Here is a 23,369-nt window from a genome sequence, read left to right as displayed (position 1 = left end):
TCTAATATTGTGCTTCATAAATCTGTTTAAGGGAACCTATCACCTCCAAAAATGCTTTTTATTTGCAGATATAGTGGTAATTTGTAGGTAAATAGCGTTTAAATCATATCTGGCATACTTTTTGGAGCAGCGGCTTCAGGGAAAAAATGAAGTTATATTCTCCCTGCAACCGCTCATGTCCAGTCAACGGGGAGGTGCAGGGAGTGCTTACAGCCACTGCTCAATGTACTGTGAGCGCAGCTGTAATCACTACCCAGCACACTGATTAACATTCTGCTCTTCTCATACAAGCTGCAAAACAGGCTATCAGTCATTGTGGAGAGGTGATTGCGGCAGTGTGTGTAGTGAGACGTGACTGTAAATGCTTCCCTCACCACCCCAAAGTGAGAAACTGCAGGATATAACTTAATTATCTACTTGTAACCACTTTTCCAGTAAGCCCGCCACACAAATTTAATCGCTATTTAAATAGCATTCGCAAGTTCCCTATTTTGCTGCTTTAAGCAAAAATATTTACAAAAAATATTCCAGAATGCAAAACTGCTATGTTTTAAACAGTATTTTAAATTGGCACTATTAAGCAATTTCACATAATTTAGGAGTACAAGTAGTTTTGTTTTTTATTGTCTGCTATAATGTTAGCTCTACACAATGCTTGTTCCATATTAAAATTGAACAGTAATATACTTTAGACTACAGACTCTGTTCAAAATAAGCAAGATCATCCTTGCAGCCACTCATATTAACCAGACTGTTGTTTGTATTACTGTTTCTAAAGCCACTTTCCTACACTGTAAAATCTAACATAAAGGTGTTTTATCCATACCGATTATTAAAACATTAATATAGTCTTCGAGAAATTCAGAACTTCATAATATACTTACTGTTACAATTCTGTTCTACTCTTGAACTTCCCACATCCTTACTTCTGTTCAAAGCACAGAATAGAGAGATTTCTTTTCTGTGATTTGGACAGAATGTAGCCTGTCAGTCAAGCACAGCCTGTCATGCAAGAGACAGAACTTAACCAGCAGCTTTCAGATCACTGTGCTCAGAATAGTGATGTCATGGCGGGCATGGCCAGCGATCCTTCCCAGTGATTGACTGGGATTGTGTAGTGGAAGTTAGAACAGTAACCACAGAAGTGGTACAGGATCCACAGTTCTATCAAGTATATGACTCAATCCTTCCCTACAGCCTGTGTGGAACCATTGTCAAGAACAATGAAGTTATGTCCTATTATTTTATTGTAAGATAAGATAGCTATTGTAGATTATAATGTTGTATAAAAAAAACGTTATTTTCTCATACTCTGCTGGGCCACTTATATGCAGTAAGAGGAATGTTGAGAGGGAGAAACTGTGTGAGCAGCGATTTATCCTTCTTGAGACTGTATGGAAGTCTCAAAATATGCTGTGGAATGGGTGTGCACTGAGTGTGTGAGCTGCTGGACAGGCAAAGCTCTTGCAGAGTAGCCAGAGTGCATTGTTCTCTGTAAATGTAGTCTAGAAACACAGAAAAAGAGCTGAAGGGAAGTTCAGAATGTAAATAGTAACAGACTACAAGAATGACAGCAGGTGGCTGAAGGCGAGCTATAAAAGAAAAATAAAGGTAACGGATGGTTAATGAGTCATTTCAGGGAGAAACATCTTTTTTTATATTGTGCCAGGAAAACCCCTTTTAATGTGAATGTCCTCAAAACCCAAGGGTGGTTGCATAACGTAATTTTCTTTTATGTTCTGCACTCCGAAAGGATTGAAGTAATAGTTTAAAGGATACAATGTTTTCAGTTGCCTTGGTCTCCTAATGACAGCCAAAATTGTTAAGCAGGTGCACTTTCAGTTTTTTATAACTTTAACTATTACAGGAGCCATGACAGATATGTGGGTTTCCTCTTGTTCAGGATCCCAACATATTCAGGAATCACAAACCTGACATAATGGACAGTAGACAAAACATGTTGGAAGACTGCTATTTCAGAAGGATAAAGCAAAGAACTAATGTCATATGTAAAGGGAGATCGGCTCACCAAGTGCAGAAAAAATGTTACCTCTATAAATGAAGTAGTGCAAGGACTCCGGACTGAATTCTGGGCAGGAACAGCAGGAGGAAAGAAATTCCAACATTCGCAGAAAATAAAGATATTAAAACATAACTTTTAATAGCAACATTAAAAATATCTAAGATAAAAAAAAAATCAAAAATAAAATAGAAAGGGTGGGGAGTGAAGGGGGACAATATGGGGGAAACACAGATTTACGCGTTTCAGTCTCACAAGGCCTTAGTCCTGGACTTAGGTCTAATGTGTTTGGGGGTATACTGATCTTCCCCTGAGAGAAGCTGTGAGAAAGAAAGAAAGATCAGCATGCCCAATTTTATGTGCCATTGGCGAATAAACAAGCACACTTGGCTGAAGAAATGTCTGTTGGTGGAATAGCAGTGCAGCTGTGTATAGCAGGAGTCAGCATTATGAACTGCTGAGCTTAGTACATGAAAGGAGTTGAAATCATTGGGAACAATTCATCAAACTTTTATGTCTGTTGTAAAACGCTTTGAAAAACCGCAAAATACTTATGCACCGTCGAATTGCACCACAGTTGTGCAACTTTTGTAATTTTCAAGCCAGTTTGAAGCAGCTTTGCAAAAATGGGCAGAACTGGAGATGAGCTAGAGTGGGGCATGGCTACACCTGCCTGTCAATTCAGCAAAAGTGACAGCATTTTGTATGCCAAAAATGCTACTCCAGTCCCAGACTGGATTAGCATTTCTGCTGAGGCACACAGCAGCCCAGGGCACTGACATATGCCAAATTCATTATGTAAAATGCGCCTTGTAATGAATTTGACACATCATACTCCAGCCCTTCATTAAGACTTGTGTGCGTAACGCTATTCCTAATGAATCTGTCCAACTATGTCCTAATGTGAGTTCTGTGATTTACATTTAAATTTAGGAGGGATCACCTTTACAGACGCTATAGCTACGGATTGGCTGCACAGTATGGGACACTAAAACTTCCAGTCTCTACTAGATGAAAGCAACTGAAAATGTATAAAAGTTAGCTAATTACACAGATGAAGGAAAATGAAATTATGTACATATGAATATATTCACAGCTAGGTTTTAATTTTTGAGTGGACATTTGCTTTATGACTTTTGTGTGACCTGGTAAAAGCAATAAACCTTATGTGTATTTACATTGTTAAATGGTTTAGTTCAATTCTACTGCCAAAGCATTATACTTCATATACAACATATAAGCTATTGTAAAGTATTTGCACTTATATTGAATGTTATGTGTTAGACCACAGTTCCAGTTTGTCTTAGGAGTGTGGCAATTTGGTAAACTGACATGTTCTTTGAAGAATAAATAAAGCATTGTATTACTTTTTCTTATGAGTTTTATTTCTCCTTTTCCATGTCCTGCTTTTTGAAATTTTTCAATGTCTTCCTATGTGTATAAATGTTCAATTGCTATTAACCCCTTGATGACCACAGATGCATGTTTTTATGGCAGTGATCACTGGGCTTAATTCTTCAGTTCTGTTTTTTTTTTTTTTACGGCACTGAGGAATAAGTAAATAGTGTCCTCTGACAGGCGAAAAAGCTGCTGCATTGGACCTGACCAGTTTTGGCCTCTAGATATGATGGCCCGTGAGGCCCTGTCTGAGAAAAACTGACAAGTCTCGTGCACTGCAGTAAAGAAGTATTGAAGTGTATGAGACCAGCAATCAAAGTGTAAAATTTTAAATTTCCATAGTGGAACTAAATAAAAATGTAAGAAAGTTCAATAAAATATGTAAAAATGTTAGCACAAATATACTGCAATCCAGCTTATCCAAACCCTGATATTCCTTTTCCTCTGCCACTCACCCCTGGTATGCTGCTACCACCTCCCCACGTTTCTTTATTACCCACTTGTTTACGCTGACTGCAATATCCTATATCTGACTCAGCTTGATTAACTGATCAAGAAGATGAGTCCAGACCTTCTCCCCCTGTTTCACACTTGTATGCATTTGTTTGCAAATATATTCTGAGTTAGATGTCTGCATAGACTTTAGTCTGCTGTGCATCTTCTAAGGCTGCGTTCACATATTGCATATTTCCCTGCGTTTTTTTACGCTGCGTATTTTCCTGCTTTTTTTACCTGCGTTTTTTTAAGCAGGTAAAAAAAGCACCTCCATTCACACACTACGTAAAAAAGAGCAGCAAAAAACGCAGTGTGAAAATTAAGGGTGACATGTGTAATGTCTGTGTCTGTGTGTCGTGTGTGTGTGTCTGTGTCGTGTGTGTGTGTCCCTAGCAGTGTATGTACAGACTATGGATACTCACCTACCCGATGGATGAGAGACGCGTCTCTCTGTCCGCGCTTGCAGCATCTGCCGTGAAGCGATCAACTGACTGTCAGCTGACCGGCTTGTAATCAGCTGACCGGAAGCCGGTTACAAGCCAGTTAGCTAACAGCTGATTGGCTCACCGGCAGATGCTGGAAGCGCGGGATTGGAGCGGACTGGACCGGTTTCCTCTCCCCTGACATCGGGTAGGTGAGTATCCATCCTGCGTCTCCGTAAAAAAGCGATGGAATTACGCAGTGTGTGAACACCGCTGCGTAATTCCATCGCTTATAATGGGCACAATAGAGAGAAAGCGCAGGACGCAGCTGCGTAAAGAATTGACATGCCAATTCTTTACGCAGCTGCGCTTTCCCGCTGCGTAAAATTACACAGTGTCTGAACGGCAAAGTGAATTTCCCATTCACTTTGCTGGCAGACACAAAGCACATTGCGTATTTTCAAAAAGCGCGCGCAAAAAAGCGCGCGAAAATACGCAATGTGTGGACGCAGCCTTAGTGTATTGCAATGGATTAGACCAGAATTGAATCAGAAGGGAACTGAGGTAAGTGGATAAAGTTACAGTAAACAATGTTTCTGTTTGTTTCCACTCTCACCCCCATAGTCCTTCACTTCCTTCTAACCCCCCTAATCCCTACACCTAGTAATGAACTTTTCTCTCCCTCCATCCTCACTATCCATCTCACTGCCTCCTCAGATTTGCTACTCAACATACAATCCTTTGTCTCCAAACACAGACAACCACCTCATGCCCTCTCCCACTCCCACCTATTAACACTTTCTCTGCTCCTCCTCACTGCCGGTAATATCTCTCCAAATGCTGGTCCTCCTCACCACATCCCCACAGTCACTTCTACTTCCCATCCACAATCTATCATAAATTTCCGCAACCTTTCTAACCTCATTCCAATTCGCCCAGCCCCCGCATCCCCAGTCACACTAACAGGAGCTCTATGGTATGGAACGCTCCCTCTGTCTGCAACAAACTTTCATACATCCATGATCTTTTCATCACTAAAAAACATTCCTTCCTCAGCATCACTGAAGCGTGGCTCACCCCCTCTGACACAGCTTCTCCAGCTGCACTTACAAGTAGATGGGTGATTCCATCTTTCTCACACCCCCTGCTCCAGCATCAAGCATGGTGGAGGAGTTGGTTTTCTACTGTCAGATAACTGCTCCTTTACCTCAATTCCACTACCACCCTCCGTTACTCTCCCTTCTTTTGAAGTGCGCTCTGTGTGTCCACTACATGTAGTCATGCGGATCTTATGCAATCCAGTGCAAGTCAATGGCGGCGATTTCGCAGCGAAATCACACTAGAATTGGTCTTGCTGCGGGTTTTACCGCAATGCGAATTCGCAGCGGAAATTTCCGCATTATGTGCACAGCACATGCGGATTTGCATTGCAGTAAATGGCAGACCTATTTCAAGCGATATTAATGCGTTTTCGCAGCGGAAATACTCTGCAAAAACTCATTAAAATCGCTTTGTGTGCACATAGCCTTAAACTAATACTTTGTTGAAGTACCCTTTGAATTCATGACAGCATTAAATCTTTTGGGTAGAAGACTATTAGCATGACACATGTAGAATTGGCAATCTTTGCCCACTTTTGCAATAGCACTCCAAAACTGTCAGATTGTAAGGACATCTCCTGTGTACAGCGCCCTCTTCAGGTCACCCAAAGATTTTCAATTGGATTCAGGTCTGGGCTCTGCCTGGGCCATTACAAAGCTTTGATCTTCTTCTGGCAAAGCCATTAGTGATGAGTGAGCACTAAAATGCTCGGTTGCTCGTTACTCGAACCTAGCGATTCCTAATGCTCGGATGCTTGTTTTGAATAACAAGTATAATAGGAGTCAATTGCAAATCTGAGCATTTTTCCGGTAGAACCCACAAGGGGGCAGTGAAAATGTTGAAATGGATAAAAAAGTGCTGAATGGAATGAGAACAGCGTGGGAAAGACCCCTGGAAGCATCTCTGACTCCAAGATTGTTGCTGAGAATAATGGTTTCACACATTTACTCCACTTTAAGGACTGACAATAAAACATTCAAAATCAAAGAGAAATTGGAGTTTACAGGAAACATTCTTTTCTGTATAATGACTTGAATATAAGGCAAAATTTAAAAAGAATTTAACAAAAATAATAATTTAAGTAAACAAAAATTGAAATTTTAATAAAAAAATTGGAAATTTCAGTGTCATTTATGAAGGACGCAAGAACTGACAAAAATTAGATGGAAGAAACACTCAGATACACCTTGTATTAGACATCAAAGAAGGCCTCATACACATTCTGTTCAAATTGTCATGTAGTGGTACTTCTACACTCATAAAGGGTATGCACTACGTGCAAAACCTGCCAAAAATTACAAGCATGGTCATCCATATACCCTTGAAGGCACCAACTGTAGTGCCTCATTTAAATATTGTGAACAAAGTGTAGTTGTGGTACTCTTATACTCATAAAATCTCTGCACACAGTGCAAAGCCAGACAAAAATTACAAACAGGGTCATCCACACATCCTTAAAGGCACCAACTGATGTGCCTCATTCAAATATTAATAAAGTGTAGTTGTGGTACTCCTACACTCATAAAGGCTCTGCACACAGTGCAAAGCCAGGAAAAAATTATAATGCGGGTCATCCATACACCCTTGAAGGCAACAACTGGAGGGCCTCATTCAAATATTAAGAAAGTGTAGTTGTGGTACTACTACACTCATAAAGGCCCTGCACAGAGTGAGCCTTTTAGCATTTTCTGTTGACAGGTGAAAGCACCTGTCTGTTATGACTTCCCTGGCGGCACTAAAAACCCTCTTAGACAAGACGCTAGTGGCAGGGCAGCACAACACCTCCAAGGCATAGAGGGACAGCTCATGCCAGGTGTCCAGCTCTGAGACCCAATAGTTGAAAGTCGCAGAGGAATAAGGGAGTAAGGGAGTAGTTTGGTCGACCAGGTATTGCTTAACCATCTTTAAAAAGTTTTCACTCTTTGTCAAAAATACCTGGTCATCAGTGCCTCTACGCTGGGAGGGTGTCATTAAATTGGCTCAGGCGTTAGACAGTGTACCCCTTCATCTGCTGTACAAGGTGTGTGTCTCCCTCGCCTCTCCTCCTTGGTTGGGCAAGGAAGCTTGCCCCCTGCCACTAGTGTTGTCTGATGGGAATTTTTTCAACATTTCCACAATTGCCTTCTGGAATAGCACCATTTTAGCAGACCTCTTTATCTCAGGAAGAAGAGATTCAAAGTTCTCCCTGTAGCGTGGGTGAATATAATGTGAGGGTCATTGGAAAGGCAGCGGTACATAAAATCTGCCATATGTGCCAAGCTCCCTACAGCCAACACTTTCCTGTCTCCACCATGATGATGACTCCATCTCCGACTCCCTCTCTTCCTCCTCATTCCCCTCCTCAGCCCATAGGTGAGAAGGGAGGAAGCTTGTGTGGATACTAGCCTCTGTTGCGCTATCAACCAGCTCCTGTTTCTTCCTACTCAGCCTCAACCTCCTCATTGTTACCAAATCCACGCTGAGCAGATGAGGCTGGGCTGGATAGTATCTCCCTGTCTCATGTCTTCCTCCATCTCCACCTGGTCCGCATGCAAAGCTTCATGTTTAACCCCTTTCTGACGTATGACCTAATAGTACGTAGGGTTAAGGTTGGGCTAGGGTTAGGGCTGGGGTTGGGATTTTTTTCAAAAGTAAGAAAAAAAGATGACGATATGGCGACTAGTGTTGAGCGCAAGTGCTCGCTACTTGAGTTTGCATCGGGTGCTCTGGTATGTATTGAGTATCGTGGCTATTTGAGTGACATGCTCGAGTCTCCGCCCCATATGCTTCGCGGCCAAAAAAACTTTGCTGGGATTGCCTGCCATGCACGAGCGATCCCCGCATGTTTTTTTTGGGGTGTCTAATAACCGTGAAACATGCGGGGCGCTCAAGACTAATGACAGCTTATTCAATATGATGACCTAATGTTATCAAATTCTGTGTCGTACCTCTGGATTCAAAATGTTCACTATACCCCTTGATAAAACCCTTGAGGGGTCTAGTTTCCAAAATGGGGTCACTTGTGGGGGGTTTCCACTGTTTAGGCACACAGGGGCTCTCCAAACATGACATGGTGTCACTTTTTTTATTCTGATCGCCTGCACAGCATAGGGATGGAGCACCATCCCTGTGCCATGCAGGCAGTCAGCGCTGCACAGTGAGAAGATTGTTTGGTCGTGCACTGCGCATGACCAAACAATGTTCCTGCTGCCTGGTGACCCGGATGTTGTCATGACGACATCGGGTCGTCAAGGCAACACCCGGGAAGCCGCGGCAGACAGCGCTGGAGGCCGGAAGAGGAGGTGAGTATACTGATCACCTCCCCTTGCCACCGCAATGCTGCGATCGACTTTGATCGCAGCATTGCAGGGATTAATTTGCCGGGAGTGGTGCGGGACCGCTCCCTGCACATAGTACCGGGTGTCAGCTGTGACAATCAGCTGACACCCGGCGGCGATCGCGCCCGCACAGCCTGTGTGCGCTCGCGATTGCAATGACGTACTAATACGGGTCAGGCTCTTAAAGCCCAGGGCACAGACGCGTATTAGTACGTCATGGGCTTTAAAGGGGTTAAACTTACGTTTGAACACTGGCGTCATTTTTTGGAAAGCACTAGATTTCCTAATCAGGTTTTCACAGATCATAAGAATTTGATCTATCTGGATGCTGCCAAGCGTTTGAATGCCCGTCAAGCTAGGTGGGCACTTTTTTTTTCTCTGTTTCATTTTTCTGTTACCTATATCCCTGGTACTAAGAATGTTAAAGCCGATGCTTTATCTCGCAGCTTCTCTCCTACGGTCGGTGCCGAGGAGGAGGAGAGCATTTTGCAGAAAGGAGTTGTGGTGGCGGCTTTGGACTCCGTTTTGGAGAATGGGATTCTGAATGCTCAAGATGATGCTCCATCTAACACTCCCCATGGGAGGTTGTTCGTGCCTAGAGCCTTTAGGAGAGATTTATTTGTGGAGTGTCATGAGTCTCGGTTGGCAGGTCATCCAGGAGTTTCGGAGACTAAGAGACTTATCATTCGCAGTTTTTGGTGGCCTGGATTGCAGAAGGAAGTCATCAAGTGGGTGCGTCAGTGTACTGTATGTACTAGGTCAAAGGCTTCACATACTCCTGTTGCGGGGTTGCTTTGCCCTCTGGAGGTTCCTAGTGCGCCTTGGACGCATCTCACTATGGATTTTATTACTGATCTTCCTGTGTCCGAGGGTTTTACTGTCATCTGGGTGGTCGTGGACCGTTTTAGTAAGATGTGTCATTTGGTTCCATTCATTAAGTTGCCCTGCGCCAAAACACTCGCTTTTGTTAAGGAGATTGTCAAGCTCCATGGCGTTCCCACGGATATTGTTTCTGATAGAGCAGGGTTCCCCAACTCCAGTCCTCAAGGCCCACCAACAGGTCATGTTTTCAGGATTTCCTTAGTATTGCACAGGTGATGGGATTGTTGCCTGTGCAGGTGATGGAATTATCACCTGTGTAATACTAAGGAAATCCTGAAAACATGACCTGTTGGTGGGCCTTGAGGACTGGAGTTGGGGAACCCTGTGATAGAGGACCTCAGTTTGTGGCTCTCTTTTGGCGTGCTTTTTGTGACAGGTTGGGAGTCCATTTGTCATTTTCGTCTGGTTATCATCCTGAGTCTAATGGACAGATTGAAAGAAAGAACCAGGATGTAGAACAGTTTTTGCGTTGTTTTGTGGCGGACAATCAAGAGGTGTGGTCTGAGTTTCTGCCTCTCGCAGAATTTGCTCTTAACAATCATACATCCTCCTCTGCTGGGTATTCTCCTTTTTTTTGTTGTACTGGGAGACATCCGTCTTTTGGTTCTTTCTCCAAATTGGGGTCGGCGGTGCCGGAGGAGGAGAATTTTTCCAGTGATTTGGAGAGAGTTTGGACTAATGTATGTTGTAACTTGCTAGAGGCTAACAAGAAGTCCAAGAAGTATTTTGACAGGAAACGTAAAGAGGTTTTGTTTACTGTTGGTGACATGGTTTGCTTGTCCTCGAACAACCTGCGGTTGAGGATTCCCTCTAAAAAACTGGGTCCTAAGTTTGTGGGTCCATTTAAAGTGCTTCAGGTTGTTAACCAGTCTGCTGTTAGGTTGGATGTCCTTACTTCCTGGAAGATTAATCCTGTGTTTCATGTTTCCTTGTTGAAAAAGGCTGACGTATCTGATAGGGACGCCACTGTCACAGTTCCTCCTGTGGAGGAAGACGGCGAATCTGAAATTTCTCGTATCTTGAATTCTAGATGGCATAGAGGGAGATTACAGTATCTTGTCTCCTGGAAGGATTTCGGTCCCGAAGACAACTCCTGGGTAAGGACGGAGGATGTCTCTGCTCCTAGGCTTATTAAAGCTTTCCACAGGAGGTTTCCTGATAGGCCTGGGCCTGGAGGATCCGGAGGATCCTCATAGAAGAGGGGGTACTGTTAGAACCCTCCTGTTAGTTTTTTCTATCTTGTGTTTTGCGGTCATGTGACCATCTGCCTATTTATTCCAGCTCCGCCCTTCTGGCTTTGCTGGACTTCAGATTTGCTTTGACTGTCTCTCTAGCCAGGTGCTTCGGTGCCTATCTCTGTCAGTTCTTGGTCCTCTGGGACCTTTAGTACTTTTTGTCAGTTTGTCCTTTTTGCTCTGCAACAACTTCTGTTTAGGAGGTGTCCCATTTTTGTCCCAGTCCTTAGTTCTTTTAGGGACCCCTCCCTTAATTCTATAGGTCTCCGTTCAGACTAGCCGAGGACGAAGGCGGGTCTGTTCACAAGGAACAGGCAGCCCACTACATCGTAGTGATTCAGCTTAGTCTTAAGGCCCTGTCACACATAACGAGATCGCTAGCGAGATCGTTACTACGTCATGGTTTTGAGATCGCTGGAGAGATCGTTGGGGAGCCGTCAAACATGCAGAACTTGCCAACGATTTCGGCCGCCCCAGCGATCTAACTAACGATCTAGTTGGTCGTTGGGGCGCTTTCACACAGCAGCTATTCCAACGATCCACACCTTGATAAGGACTGTACTGTGTCACAAAGGCGTGCATAAAATTACTTTTCCGCGCCCCCTCATCTCCGATTGGTGGACGCTACTGCGTTCTGATTGGCGGCAGGTTTAAAATAAGGCGACGTTGCAGCAATTCCGTTCCTTTGTTCCTATCTGCGCTCTGCTTTCGGATCGTAGCAGTGTTCTCCGGGCAAGATTCGTCCATCTGGGATTTGTTAAAGCCCTGTCAGCGTCCTGATTTTTGGATCCTAGTAGCGTTCTACAGCTGTGATTCCATTCATCTGGGCTTTGTTCCTGACAAGCGTTCTGGTTTGTGGATTTTCTTCAGCTGTGACTCAAAATCGATCTTTTGGTTCTTCAGGCAGCTATATTGCTTTGTTTACACGGTAAGTTATTTTAGTGGGTTTTTGCCACACCCAACAAGTATACATTTGCTTATGCATCGAAGGCCATTTTTAAGGGGGTCAGCAAATGGTGTGCAGTATTTTTTACTATGTTTTAAAATGTTTCATGTATGCTCACTGTATGCTATCCTTTTTCAGATGGCTTTCGAAAGTGAAGAGTTTGTGAGGGAAATGATTGACCTCTACCGCTCCCTGCCGTGCCTTTGGCAAATAAAATCAACAGACTACTGCAATAGAGAAAAAAAGAGGGAGGCATACCAGCAATTGATTGCCCTCTTTAAAAGGCATGGCCACAACGAGAAGGTGGATGAAGAGCTGGTGAAGAGAAAGATCCAGGGTCTACGCACCGTATATAAGAAAGAACTCAACCGGGTGGAGAAGTCAAAGAAGTCGGGTACCGGCACAGATGAGGTTTATGTGCCGACATTATGGTATTATGACTTGCTTGCCTTCACCCGTGACCAGGAGCTACCTCGGCGAATGGCGTGTACGATGCGGCCGACCCCGGAAGAAGACCCCGACATCCGGACTGACTCCCCTGTTGAAGATGTAAGTACCTTCTTTGCTTCCCTGTAAATAGCATTTATATGCTATTTTTTAGTGCTATTTGTTTTTTAGTGTACGTGTACCCATGCTGGTCATAACATACCTGCTGGATGTTGTAACCAAATCTTAACTTTAATTTTGTGTTCCCACAGCACCATCGGCAAGATGACGACATCCCGGCTACGGAACGTGGTATGGAGGAGGCGAGTGTGCTGTCAAGGAATGAGGAACCTATGGCATCGGCAAATAAAGACCCTATGGCCTCTACAAGTGAAGACCTTGTGCCTCGGCGACAAAGAAAATCAAAGAAAAGAAAGGCTAGCTTGCCGCCATCGCCAGATCTAATATCTCTGGCGAACAAGATTCTACTGCTGCAGACCCAGGCCAAGCGGGACAGCTTTGCAACATTTGCTGGCGAGAGACTACAGAGGCTGGATGACCGACAGAGGGCGCACGCAGAAAGGGTCATGTTTGAGACTTTAAATAAAGCGGCAGCCGGTGAACTTAATGAAACTTCTACTGTACATACTCTGATCGACCCTGGCCCTTTTCAACAACATTCTTGGACCCATACGCCGGGCCCACTTCGCAGCACACCAGTGCAGAGGATCCGGCATCCACAAAGCCTTGCCCCCCCCCCCCCACAGTATCCCATGTGTTCGGATTCTTTTGTTTCCCCCAGGCATGGATACACAAATACAGGCAATCGATATGAAGAACTGTAGTGATGTTTCATTTCAATTTTTGTTATAATTTTGTAAATATTGTTAATTTAATACTTATTTAAATTGTTCAAATTGTTCACATTTTTGTTTGTTTATAATAAAAAATGTTTATTGTCCTCTTTTTTAACTTTACCCCTGCCCTCTGATCTCCCCCTGATTGAAATAAAAATGTTTTTTTGTTGTCTTATTTTCTGCTTTACCTCTTCCCGAGGGTGGGACCCCTCACCCCTGCCCTCCGATCCCTTCCCAATCTCCGTTCCCTCCCCTCCATTCCCTACCCTCTATTCCCATCCCTGCTCTCCGCTGGTGATCACCTCCTCCCCTTTTCCTCTTCCCGCTCCAGGCTTCATCACCTGTCTTCTGTCTTCTCCCTGTGTCCTCTGGTCTTCTTCACAGCTGGTCTTCTTCCCCTCCTCTTCCTACTTCCCTTGTTTTAGTCTTTGGGGTCATAGTCATGGTGCACTGTATGGCAATGATCTGCCATACCATGCACCATGAGTCTGACTCTGATTATAGATTGTATATACTAGATTCTTGATAGGGCGTTGATCCAGGGAACTAGTCTGATTGACGTATGTGGAGTCAGGAAGGAATTTTTTTCCCCGAAACGGAGCATGGTTTTTTTTTGCCTTCCTCTGGATCAACATGTTAGGTCTTCCTTCAACTTTTCATACTATGTTCCTATTCTTTCCTCTTCTCTCTTCTTCTTGAATTAGCTGGCATCTGTGAAAGCCGACTTCAGACGGCTTTCCTGCCCCCACACAACATCAGCTGATAACCTCAATTAGCAGGCGGCTATGAAAGCTCACTTCAGATGGCTTTCCTGCCCCCCACACAACTTCAGCTGATAACATCAATTAGCAGGCGCCTATGAAAGCCGACTTCAGACGGCTTTCCTGCCCCCACACAACTTCAGCTGATAACATCAATTAGCAGGAGGGTGTGAAAGCCGACTTTGGAGTCGGCTTTCCTGCCCCCGCACTGCTCGTCAGGCAGTATCACACAGGATAGGATTAGATACACAACTCGTCAGGCAGTATCACACAGGATAGGATTAGATACACAACTCTTCAGGCAGTATCACACAGGATAGGATTAGATACACAACTCTTCAGGCAGTATCACACAGGATAGGATTAGATACACAACTCAGCAGACAGTATCACAAAGAATAGGATTAGATACACAGCTCAGCAGACAGTATTACACAGGATAAGATTAGATACACAACTCGTCAGGCAGTATCACACAGGATAGGATTAGATACACAACTCGTCAGGCAGTATCACACAGGATAGGATTAGATACACAACTCTTCAGGCAGTATCACACAGGATAGGATTAGATACACAACTCGGCAGACAGTATTCGGAGTTGGCTTTCCTGCCCCCCCACAACATCAGCTGATAACCTCAATTAGCCCGCGGGCACAGACCCCGTAAGTATCGCGGCTCTTTCCAGCAGCCGCGGACATCAGCGCTGTAGTGCAGTGTATTGCCCCACAGAGACCGGCTCTCTGCACAGCAACACCAGTACCAGCCGCCGGCCTATCAGAGGCCAGCAGCTGACATCTGCGCATGGCAGTGACGTCATACGCCGCTGCGCTGGGACGCAGATGTCAGCTGCTGGCCTCTGATAGGCCGGCGGCTGGCACTGGTGTTGCTGTGCAGAGAGCCGGTCTCTGCGCGGCAATACACTGCACTACAGCGCTGATGTCGGCGGCTGCTGGAAAGAGCCGCGATACTTACGGGGTCTGTGCCTGCGGGCCGCATGAAGCAGCCGGAGGGTCCGCATGCGGCCCGCGGGACGCGTGTTTGAGACCTCTGATCTATACAGATGCATACATATAATGGGTGTGAGTGATGAAACATCTTGTTTGTTTGTAACAAAGTGTAGACAACAGTGGATATAAACTTTAACTTTTTTTTATAAAAATAGAAAAAATATAACAACAAACCAAAAAATATCAACAACATAAAAAAAAATGTTTATTGGCTGCCGTGACGCTCATGGGCTGCCACAAATCTTGCCAGCATCACTCCGAGCTGGTGGATCTCTTCGCTAAGCCTCCGCTGTGATGCCAGGAGATCGTGTAATGTTGGGATTTCTACGGAGGTAATTGTTAAACTTAAGTCCAATAATTCTGTACATTCATCAATTTAAGGCTATGTGCCCACGATGCACCACACCCGGGTACCATCCGCACATTAGAAGGCGCTAATTACGCAAGTACAGATGCAGTATTGCGGAATTGGCGCATTATAATGCAAGTCAATGGCGGCGCAAAAAAAAAACCTTCTGCAAAATAATTGGTAGTGCTTCGTTTTTTTCCGCAATGATAATCTGCAGCGGAAATTTCCGCAGCATGTGCACAGCACATACGGATTATCATTGGGGAACATTGCTGCCCTTCTACCATGCGCTTTTAATGCGTTTCCACAGCTGCAAAAACGCTGCAGAAACGCCTTAAAAAACGCATCGTGGGCACACAGCCTATCAGGTACATGTTTGTTATTTAACACTTACGGTTTTCGGTTTGCTCAGATGATGACGTGCTGAGTGACCACCCGGATCTCCTGGCATCACCGGCTAGGGAAAGACACAACACTTCATAGTACATGACAGCCCTATACTTTCCAAGTTGTATGGACCGTATTTTATGTGAAAGCATTACCGTAAGACGAAGCTGCACCTATATCACGGAGTGATGCTGGCGAACTTGTGGATGAGTGCTGCTGGGGCTCCGGGGCTGCAGGTGACTCCCGCGGGGGCTCTGGGGCTGCAGGTGCTGGAAAACAAATAACATTAGATACCTAAGGTAATTGCAGTTGTAACTAATGTGCTGTCATATATTGTGCTAACGTATTTTTAAAACCACTCACCACGATGGGGCAAAGTCTGTGACCGGATGCTGGCGATACGGTCGGCAGACCTATACTTCAGGTCCGCCAGCTTCTTTCTGATTTGGGTAGCAGAGCGCTGCACCCCAAATCTCCGGACCAGGCCCCGACCGTTCCTCTGCAGCACCGCCCGTTTATGGAGCACTGGACGTTCAGAGTGCACATGGCACTCATAATCCAGTGCATCCAGCTGCTCCACAAGGTAGCGCACCTCGGCATCACCCCAAGGAGATGCTCTCACCCTGGATGTCATATTGCTACTATTGAGCTAGGCCGCAACTACGTCGTTAGACACGCCCACGATGCATCAACGTCGGTAACCACGCCCACGACGCATTAACGTCGCCCATAAGCACGCGCGCTTATTAGAGGACGCTACTGCGACCTGAATTATTAGCATCTCTGTCAGACTGGAGACGCTGTATTGATAATGCGTCATCTGTAGAACGCAGCAATGTCTCCAGTCTGACTGTCACACAGGAACACTGGTGTCTAGGTGGTTTTAAGTAGAAATATGTATCTATATTTTTAGATAGGTATGCATACTTTTGTGTCTGTGAGTATATGTGTGTATATCTAGTTATCTGTATATAAGTGTGGATATGGGTGTAGATTTTTATGTATCTGAATATGTATGTGTATATGGATGTATCTGTATACATATGAGTACAACAGTGGCGTACCGCTATTGGCGGCAGGCCACATAACTGCTATGGGGCCCGTGGCCGTAGGGGGCCCGTGAGCCAGCGGACTCCATAGCAGTCTCCCCCATTCTGTACCCCACGCTCCGCTGTTTGATTGCCACCGTCGCCCACTGCCACTGTGTTCAGACATGGCCGCGCCTTTAATTGTGCTTGTGTCGGCCCTGCTGCGTCATTACTACAAGACACAGCCGCACAGCACACTACACGCAGCCATTACTGAGTACAGTGCCGGTGGCGGTTAATCAAACAGCGGCAACGCTGCTACGATGCACCACGCTGTGTCAGACAGTGGAGCTGCCAGCTGCTGTCGTGATGAGAGAGACAGGCTGCAGAGACTGAAGCAGCGGGGAATGAGGAGTGGTAAGTATGTATTTATATATTTTTGTAAATCAGTCAGTACTGATAATACTGGAGGACTGGGGCTGCCTTTTACCCTATGGGGGGCTGCATTATACTGTGTGGAGGACCACAGCGAGTGCATTATGTATATGTATGCATATGTATATGCTCTCCCATCCTGGTATACAGGGCTGTAGAGTCAGCAAGCCAAGCCGACTCCTCAATTTCCATGACTCCGACTCCACGACTCCAACTCCCTCATACATGGCTCATGTGATACATTAGGGTCATTACACTGTGCATGTGGAGGCTAAAAAGGAGGAATTCACCATCGGGGTATCATATTGTGTTAAGGGGGACACTTTTGTTGGCATCACATTTTATGGGGCTATGAAAGAGGAATCTAGGAGTTCAGAAAGGAAGAAAGTTGCTATGCAAAGGCTGGAAGGTTGTGAGATCTGCTCTTCTGTGTCCCCAACAATTATTTACTTTTTTTTTTTTTTTGTGGGGGGTCCCCAATTATAACTTCTGCTATGGGGTCCCATAATTCCTATGTACGCCCCTGGAGTAGTACACGTATGTATATACGGGCCCTTACTACAATGAGAAACAAAGCTTTTGCAAAGTTAAACACAGTTTATTACACAAATCAATACAAAACTGAAAGTAGTGTATAATTGTCAGTAGTTGCCCACTATAAGTTCTGATGCTGCCAAGTAACAGCACCAGGACCGTTAAAATACTGGCAGTAGTTGTCGCGGCAGGTCTTCGCATCCTGGGTGTTTCTGCCATATCCCACTGGTTGAAGGCCTACAATTGCAGGATCGTTTGAACGCCATTCTCCGAGCTCCACTTCCCCATTGGCTAGGTCCACAGAGTCCACGAAGCCAGGCGGACAGTACGTAATTGCATCACATCGACGAAGAAAGTTGTGAAGCGTGCAACAGGCCAAAACAACAGAGTCTATTGATGTAAGCTTCATGTTAATTGGCGTGTGAAAAACTCTGAAGCGGTTGGCCATGATACCGAAGGTATTTTCTACAACACGACGTGCCCTTGACAAAAAATAATAGAAAAATCTTCTTTCCTGGGTAAGACTTTTTTGGGGGAACGATTTAATAAGATTGGGATGAAGTGGGAAGGCTTCATCGCCGACAAAAACAAAATTAAGGTTACCTGTAGTCTCTGAGTTGTGAGGCAAGTGTAGGTCACAGTTGTCCAATCGCTCTCCAAAAAGTGTGTGCTCTAAAACACCACCATCAGAAACCCTGCCGTTCATGCCAACATCTACATTTATAAATTCGTAATTGACGTTAACAAGGGCCATCATGATGATGCTGAAATAGCCCTTATAATTATAAAAATAGGATCCGCTATTTGGTGGCTGAGTGATTCGGACATGTTTCCCGTCCAAAGCCCCACCACAGTTAGGGAACTGCCACAGCTGCTCAAAATCAGAGGCAATCTTTTTCCATTCCTCCTCCGTGTTGGGAAACTGTATGTAACTACGTAGACTGTGATAAATTGCATTACATGTCTCCGGGATTAGAACACTAAGCATGGGCCTTGAAATGGCTGCAGAAAAATGCAAGTCTTGGAGTGAGCGTCCGGTGGCCAGGAATCTCAGTGTGACTGCCAATCTTTCATCTGCCGGAATGGCAGCACGCATCGCTGTATCCTTCCGTTGAATACATGGCGTAACTCGTTCCAGTAACTCTTTAAAAGATTCCTCTGACATCCTCAGATAGTTGCGGAAATCATGAGGATTCTTCTCCTGAAGCTCTCTTACAAGTTGCATGTGGGACAATTCAGACCTCTTCTGCAGCCACTCTCTGGTCCACATGCGACGTTTTCGTTTGGAACGCCTCGGTAGCTCTCGTGCCTCATCTTGACGCCGAGCTTCCTCAACCAGCAATGCAGCAACCACAATAGCACACTGCCCGTCGTCCATGATGTGCAAACTGCAAACATAACATGAAAAGATGAGAACACTTTCAACAAAACAATTAACACAAGTATTGAAACTGTACATAAAAAATATCATGGAAAACCATGTTCCATTCTGTTAGTGAGCATGACAGAAAACGTGCTGTGTGGGTGCGTGTGCATGAGACCCCTAAAATATCTGTCCATGCAAAAGCATATATATACAGATAGAAGCCAAGCCCTCCCTCCCTGAAGAGCAAAGATAGCAGATAATTGGTAAATGTGCGATAAACGGATTAAAAATGGCAACGCATTTGAGACCTCAAACAATACCTACCTCACTAAAGATGCCTGATTTGTTCAAAGCGGAGTCACAGCTGGAGAACGCTACAATGATCCGCAAAAATCAGCACTAGTCCAATGAACGGATATTAACAGCCTGGAGAACTCTGCTAGGATCTGCAATCAAGCACGAGGTCAGAAACAAAGGACGGAATCGCTATTCTGTTGCTTTCTTTATGCGCGGCCGGAAATGAGAACGCTGTAGCGACCACCAATCGGGGACGAGGGGCGCGGAAAAGTCCAATTTATGCACGCCTACGTGTCTCTGCTCTGAATCGCTGACGAGGTCGTTGGCTAGGTGTCAAATACAGCGATGCACACTGCCCAGCGGGAGTGCAACGACCCAGGAATGGTCCAGGAAGCTTTGTAACGATCAACAATCTCACAGCAGGGGCCTGATTGTTGCTACCTGTCAAATGTAACGAGATCGCTAGCGATGTCGCTGTTGCGTCACAAAACCCGTGACGTATCAACGATCTCGCTAGCAATCTCGTTATGTGTGACAGGGCCTTTACTGTAGGGACAGTTTTCCCTTATCTTTCCTTAGTTTATGTTGCAGATCATAACAGGGAATAGCAGCAGATTGCAGACAGCAAGCAGATATATTGTACCATTAGTTTGAGATGAAAGTCTATAGTCACTCTAGGTGACTGCAGGCTTCTGAATTCTCCGGTCTTCTGCAGCACATCCCGACACGATGGCCTTAAAGATAGCAGTGTCATTATAATGCTCCTGAATAAAAATATATGTCCTACACTAAGCCCTTGAATAAATAATTGCCCCTCACTATATTCCCTGCACAAAATATGAGCCCCACACTGTCCTTCTTATGGTACATGCCCTTCACTCTGCCCTCTCCTTTTCATACTGGGCCCCCTCCTCCACTGTCCCCTCACACTGTGTCCCCCCTATAGGGCCCAGTCTCTGTACTGTGACCCGTCATTACACTCCCCCTCCTTGGCTTACTATCCTGGCTGTGCCCTTACACTCTCCCCCCCATGCTAACCCCCCCCCCCCATACACACACTACTCAGTCTTTATTCTGTGCCCATTCACACTTTTCTCCCCCCATACTGTCTCCTCACACTATTCTCCTCAATAGTCTCCTCATACATTTTCCCCTCCTACTTTCCATACTGCCTCCTCACACATTCCCCCATCTCACCCCTTGCTTCTCATATTGTGTCTTCAAATTTCTGCTGCTCTCCATATTATGTCTGTACCAATCCCTCCCTTGCTCACTTGTGTCCTCAAATCATACCCATCCCCTTATACTAAATCTCCCACACACAGTAAATACCCCCTTTCCACACACAGTAAATACCCCACTCCCACACAGTAAATACCCCACTTCCACACATGGTAAATACCCCCCTTCCACACACGGTAAATACCCCTCTTCCACACACAGTAAATATCCCCCTTCCACACATGGTAAATACTCCCCCCTTCCACACACGGTAAATACTCCCCCCTTCCACACACGGTAAATACTCTCCTCTTCCACACACGGTAAATCCCCCCCTTTCACACACAGTAAATACCCCCTCTCCCACACACAGTAAATACCTCCCTTCCACACACAGTAAATACTTCCTCTCCCACACACAGTAAATACCCCCCTCCCACACACAGTAAATACCCCTCTCCCACACACAGTAAATACACCCCTCCCACACACAGTAAATACACCCCTCCCACACACAGTAAATACCCCCCTCCCACACACAGTAAATACCCCCCTCCCACACACAGTAAATACACCCCTTTCACACACAGTAAGTACTTCCTCTCCCACACACAGTAAATACCCGCCTCCCACACACAGTAAATACCTCCCTCCCACATACAGTAAATACCCCCCTTCCACATACAGTAAATACCCCTCCTCCCACACACAGTAAATACCCCCCACACACACAGTAAATACACCCTCTCCCACACACAGTAAATACCCCCTCTCCCACACACAGTAAATACCCCCCTTCCACACACAGTAAATACCCCCTCCCACACACAGTAAATACCCCCCTTAGAGTAAATACCCCCCTCCCAGACACTTTAAATATCCCCTTACAGTAAATACCCCCCTCCCAGACACAGTAAATACCCCCCTCCCACACACAGTAAATACCCACCTTCCACAAACAGTAAATACCCCCCTTCCACACACAGTAAATACCCCCTCCCACACACAGTAAATACCCCCCTTAGAGTAAATACCCCCCTCCCAGACACTTTAAATATCCCCTTACAGTAAATACCCCCCTCCCAGACACAGTAAATACCCCCCTCCCACACACAGTAAATACCCCCTTACAGTACATACCCCCCTCGGAAGCGCTCCGCTCCGGAGGGTTAGAGAGACAGAGAAGCAGGAGGCAGCGTGCTACGTCAGCACGCCCCAGCCAGGACCCTGATCGTCATCACACACCAGCCAGGACCCTGATAGTCAGCACGCCCCAGCCAGGACCTGTGTGTCACGTGCGGCATGCTGTCAGCGCGCCCGAGTTAAATGTACTGCACACTGCCCAGTTCCGGCCGCTGGGTGCAGTGTTGTTGTGTCACTCGCGGCCGCAGACGTACCTAGCGTGAGTCACGACCGCCGGTCATTTAAGTTTGCAGAGTGCAGTTGTTAGTACAATGTGTCACCTGTAGCCACAGACAAACCTAGTGCGGGCCGCGACCCCGGGTGATTTAAGTGTGCAGGGCGGCCCTGAACTGTTACTAAGTGACCGGCCCGGGGGGCATATTCCCTCCCGCCCCTGTCAGTATGTATAAGCCAAAACCCAGAGTGGAACAGTCAGAGGAAAAATATAATAGAAACACATCACCACTTCTGTATTGATTATGGCTTAGAAATACTGATGCAAAATACCGACCAAACACTGAATATGTGAACGTGGCCTAACACATATGTTATTTTGGTAGGTCTTGTATATAGTTTTGTACTGTAATGTACTTTTTAAATGTTTTCAATGGATTTTTTGCCACATGGATTATCTGCACTGATTCATCTAATAAACTATATAAATTACTATTCAGTGTGTTTGATCTGTTTTATGAAGCTACTTTTCTTTTTTGAGTCTTGCTATACTTGCTTTGTTTCTTATATGGGTTTGTAGAACCTAGTCTTTTACTATACTATAAGGGTGGTGCCTGCTCATTCTGTTTTTCCATATCTATCTTTACTAGTCCCTTAGATTTGATATGGATCCGCAGTGCACATGCTCAACCAAAGTTCCATTCGAGCAGAAAACTCTCCTCCCCTGTTTACACGATTGGTTTCTGTTTTAGCAGATATCAAAGATCACAGCTGGGGGGGTCGTATGTCAACCCTCTCTGCTGCCCACTATCATCCGGACAATTATGCGATTAACGGAGGAGGCCGCAGGCTGTTTCTACTAATATAGAATAGTTACGCTGAGCCATCTCTGTGGTCGGCGCAGCAAGCTTCCTTTGTTCTATTCTTCTACCTCATGCAACTGTATATGCTGTACTGTTCCGTCCCCCCTGCAAAATCCCCCGTACATTTTTTACAAACACAGCCCGTCGTTCTGGATCAAAACCAGAATGCAATAGTTCTGTTCCCCCCGCTCTGCAAACTGCGCATATGCAGAGTGGTGAGTTAATTTCAACTATATATTATGATGCTATGGGCTACAACTTAGTATAGAGTGCAGTATAGTGCAATTAGGATATATTGATATTATATTGCTGTGATTCTCTGTGCTATTCCCTATGATGAACATACAGCATGATATGTCACTATGTTACCATGGAATGTGTGTCCCAATTGCTGGTCATTTAATAAAGTATTTATTGTTTGATAACTAACTGTGGACGTTTGATCGTGTTTTTTTTCTCTAGGTACCGCATCCCTGAAGCCTTGTGAGGCCATACTTTACCAGTCACACGTGTCCAATTGGCCTGTATAAATGATTGGTGGTGGCAGATAGTTTTTCTTGGGTTATTGTGGAGCTTAAAGGTGACCGTACCAAAGTGTACATACACAGTATCTCATAAAAGTGAATACACCTCTCACGTTTTTGTAAATATTTTATTATATTT

The 23,369-nt window shown here is 45.2% G+C and overlaps 1 protein-coding gene across 1 annotated transcript; it reads left to right on the top strand.

The window, feature by feature from the left end:
- The first annotated feature begins 4,833 nt into the window (after positions 1–4,833).
- LOC141157726 (uncharacterized) lies at positions 4,834–23,193 on the top strand. The gene is made up of 4 exons (XM_073645272.1): positions 4,834–4,899; positions 11,955–12,365; positions 12,515–13,008; positions 23,169–23,193. The coding sequence occupies exons 1-4, from the start codon at positions 4,834–4,836 to the stop codon at positions 23,191–23,193; spliced, it is 996 nt and encodes a 331-aa protein (XP_073501373.1).
- The last annotated feature ends 176 nt before the right edge of the window (positions 23,194–23,369 follow it).

The sequence above is a fragment of the Phyllobates terribilis genome, unplaced genomic scaffold, assembly GCF_046119375.1.
Source record: "Phyllobates terribilis strain yellow unplaced genomic scaffold, ASM4611937v1 Scaffold_8__6_contigs__length_399053987, whole genome shotgun sequence".
NCBI lineage: Eukaryota > Metazoa > Chordata > Amphibia > Anura > Dendrobatidae > Phyllobates > Phyllobates terribilis.
This window is presented reverse-complemented; position numbering and strand designations above follow the sequence as displayed.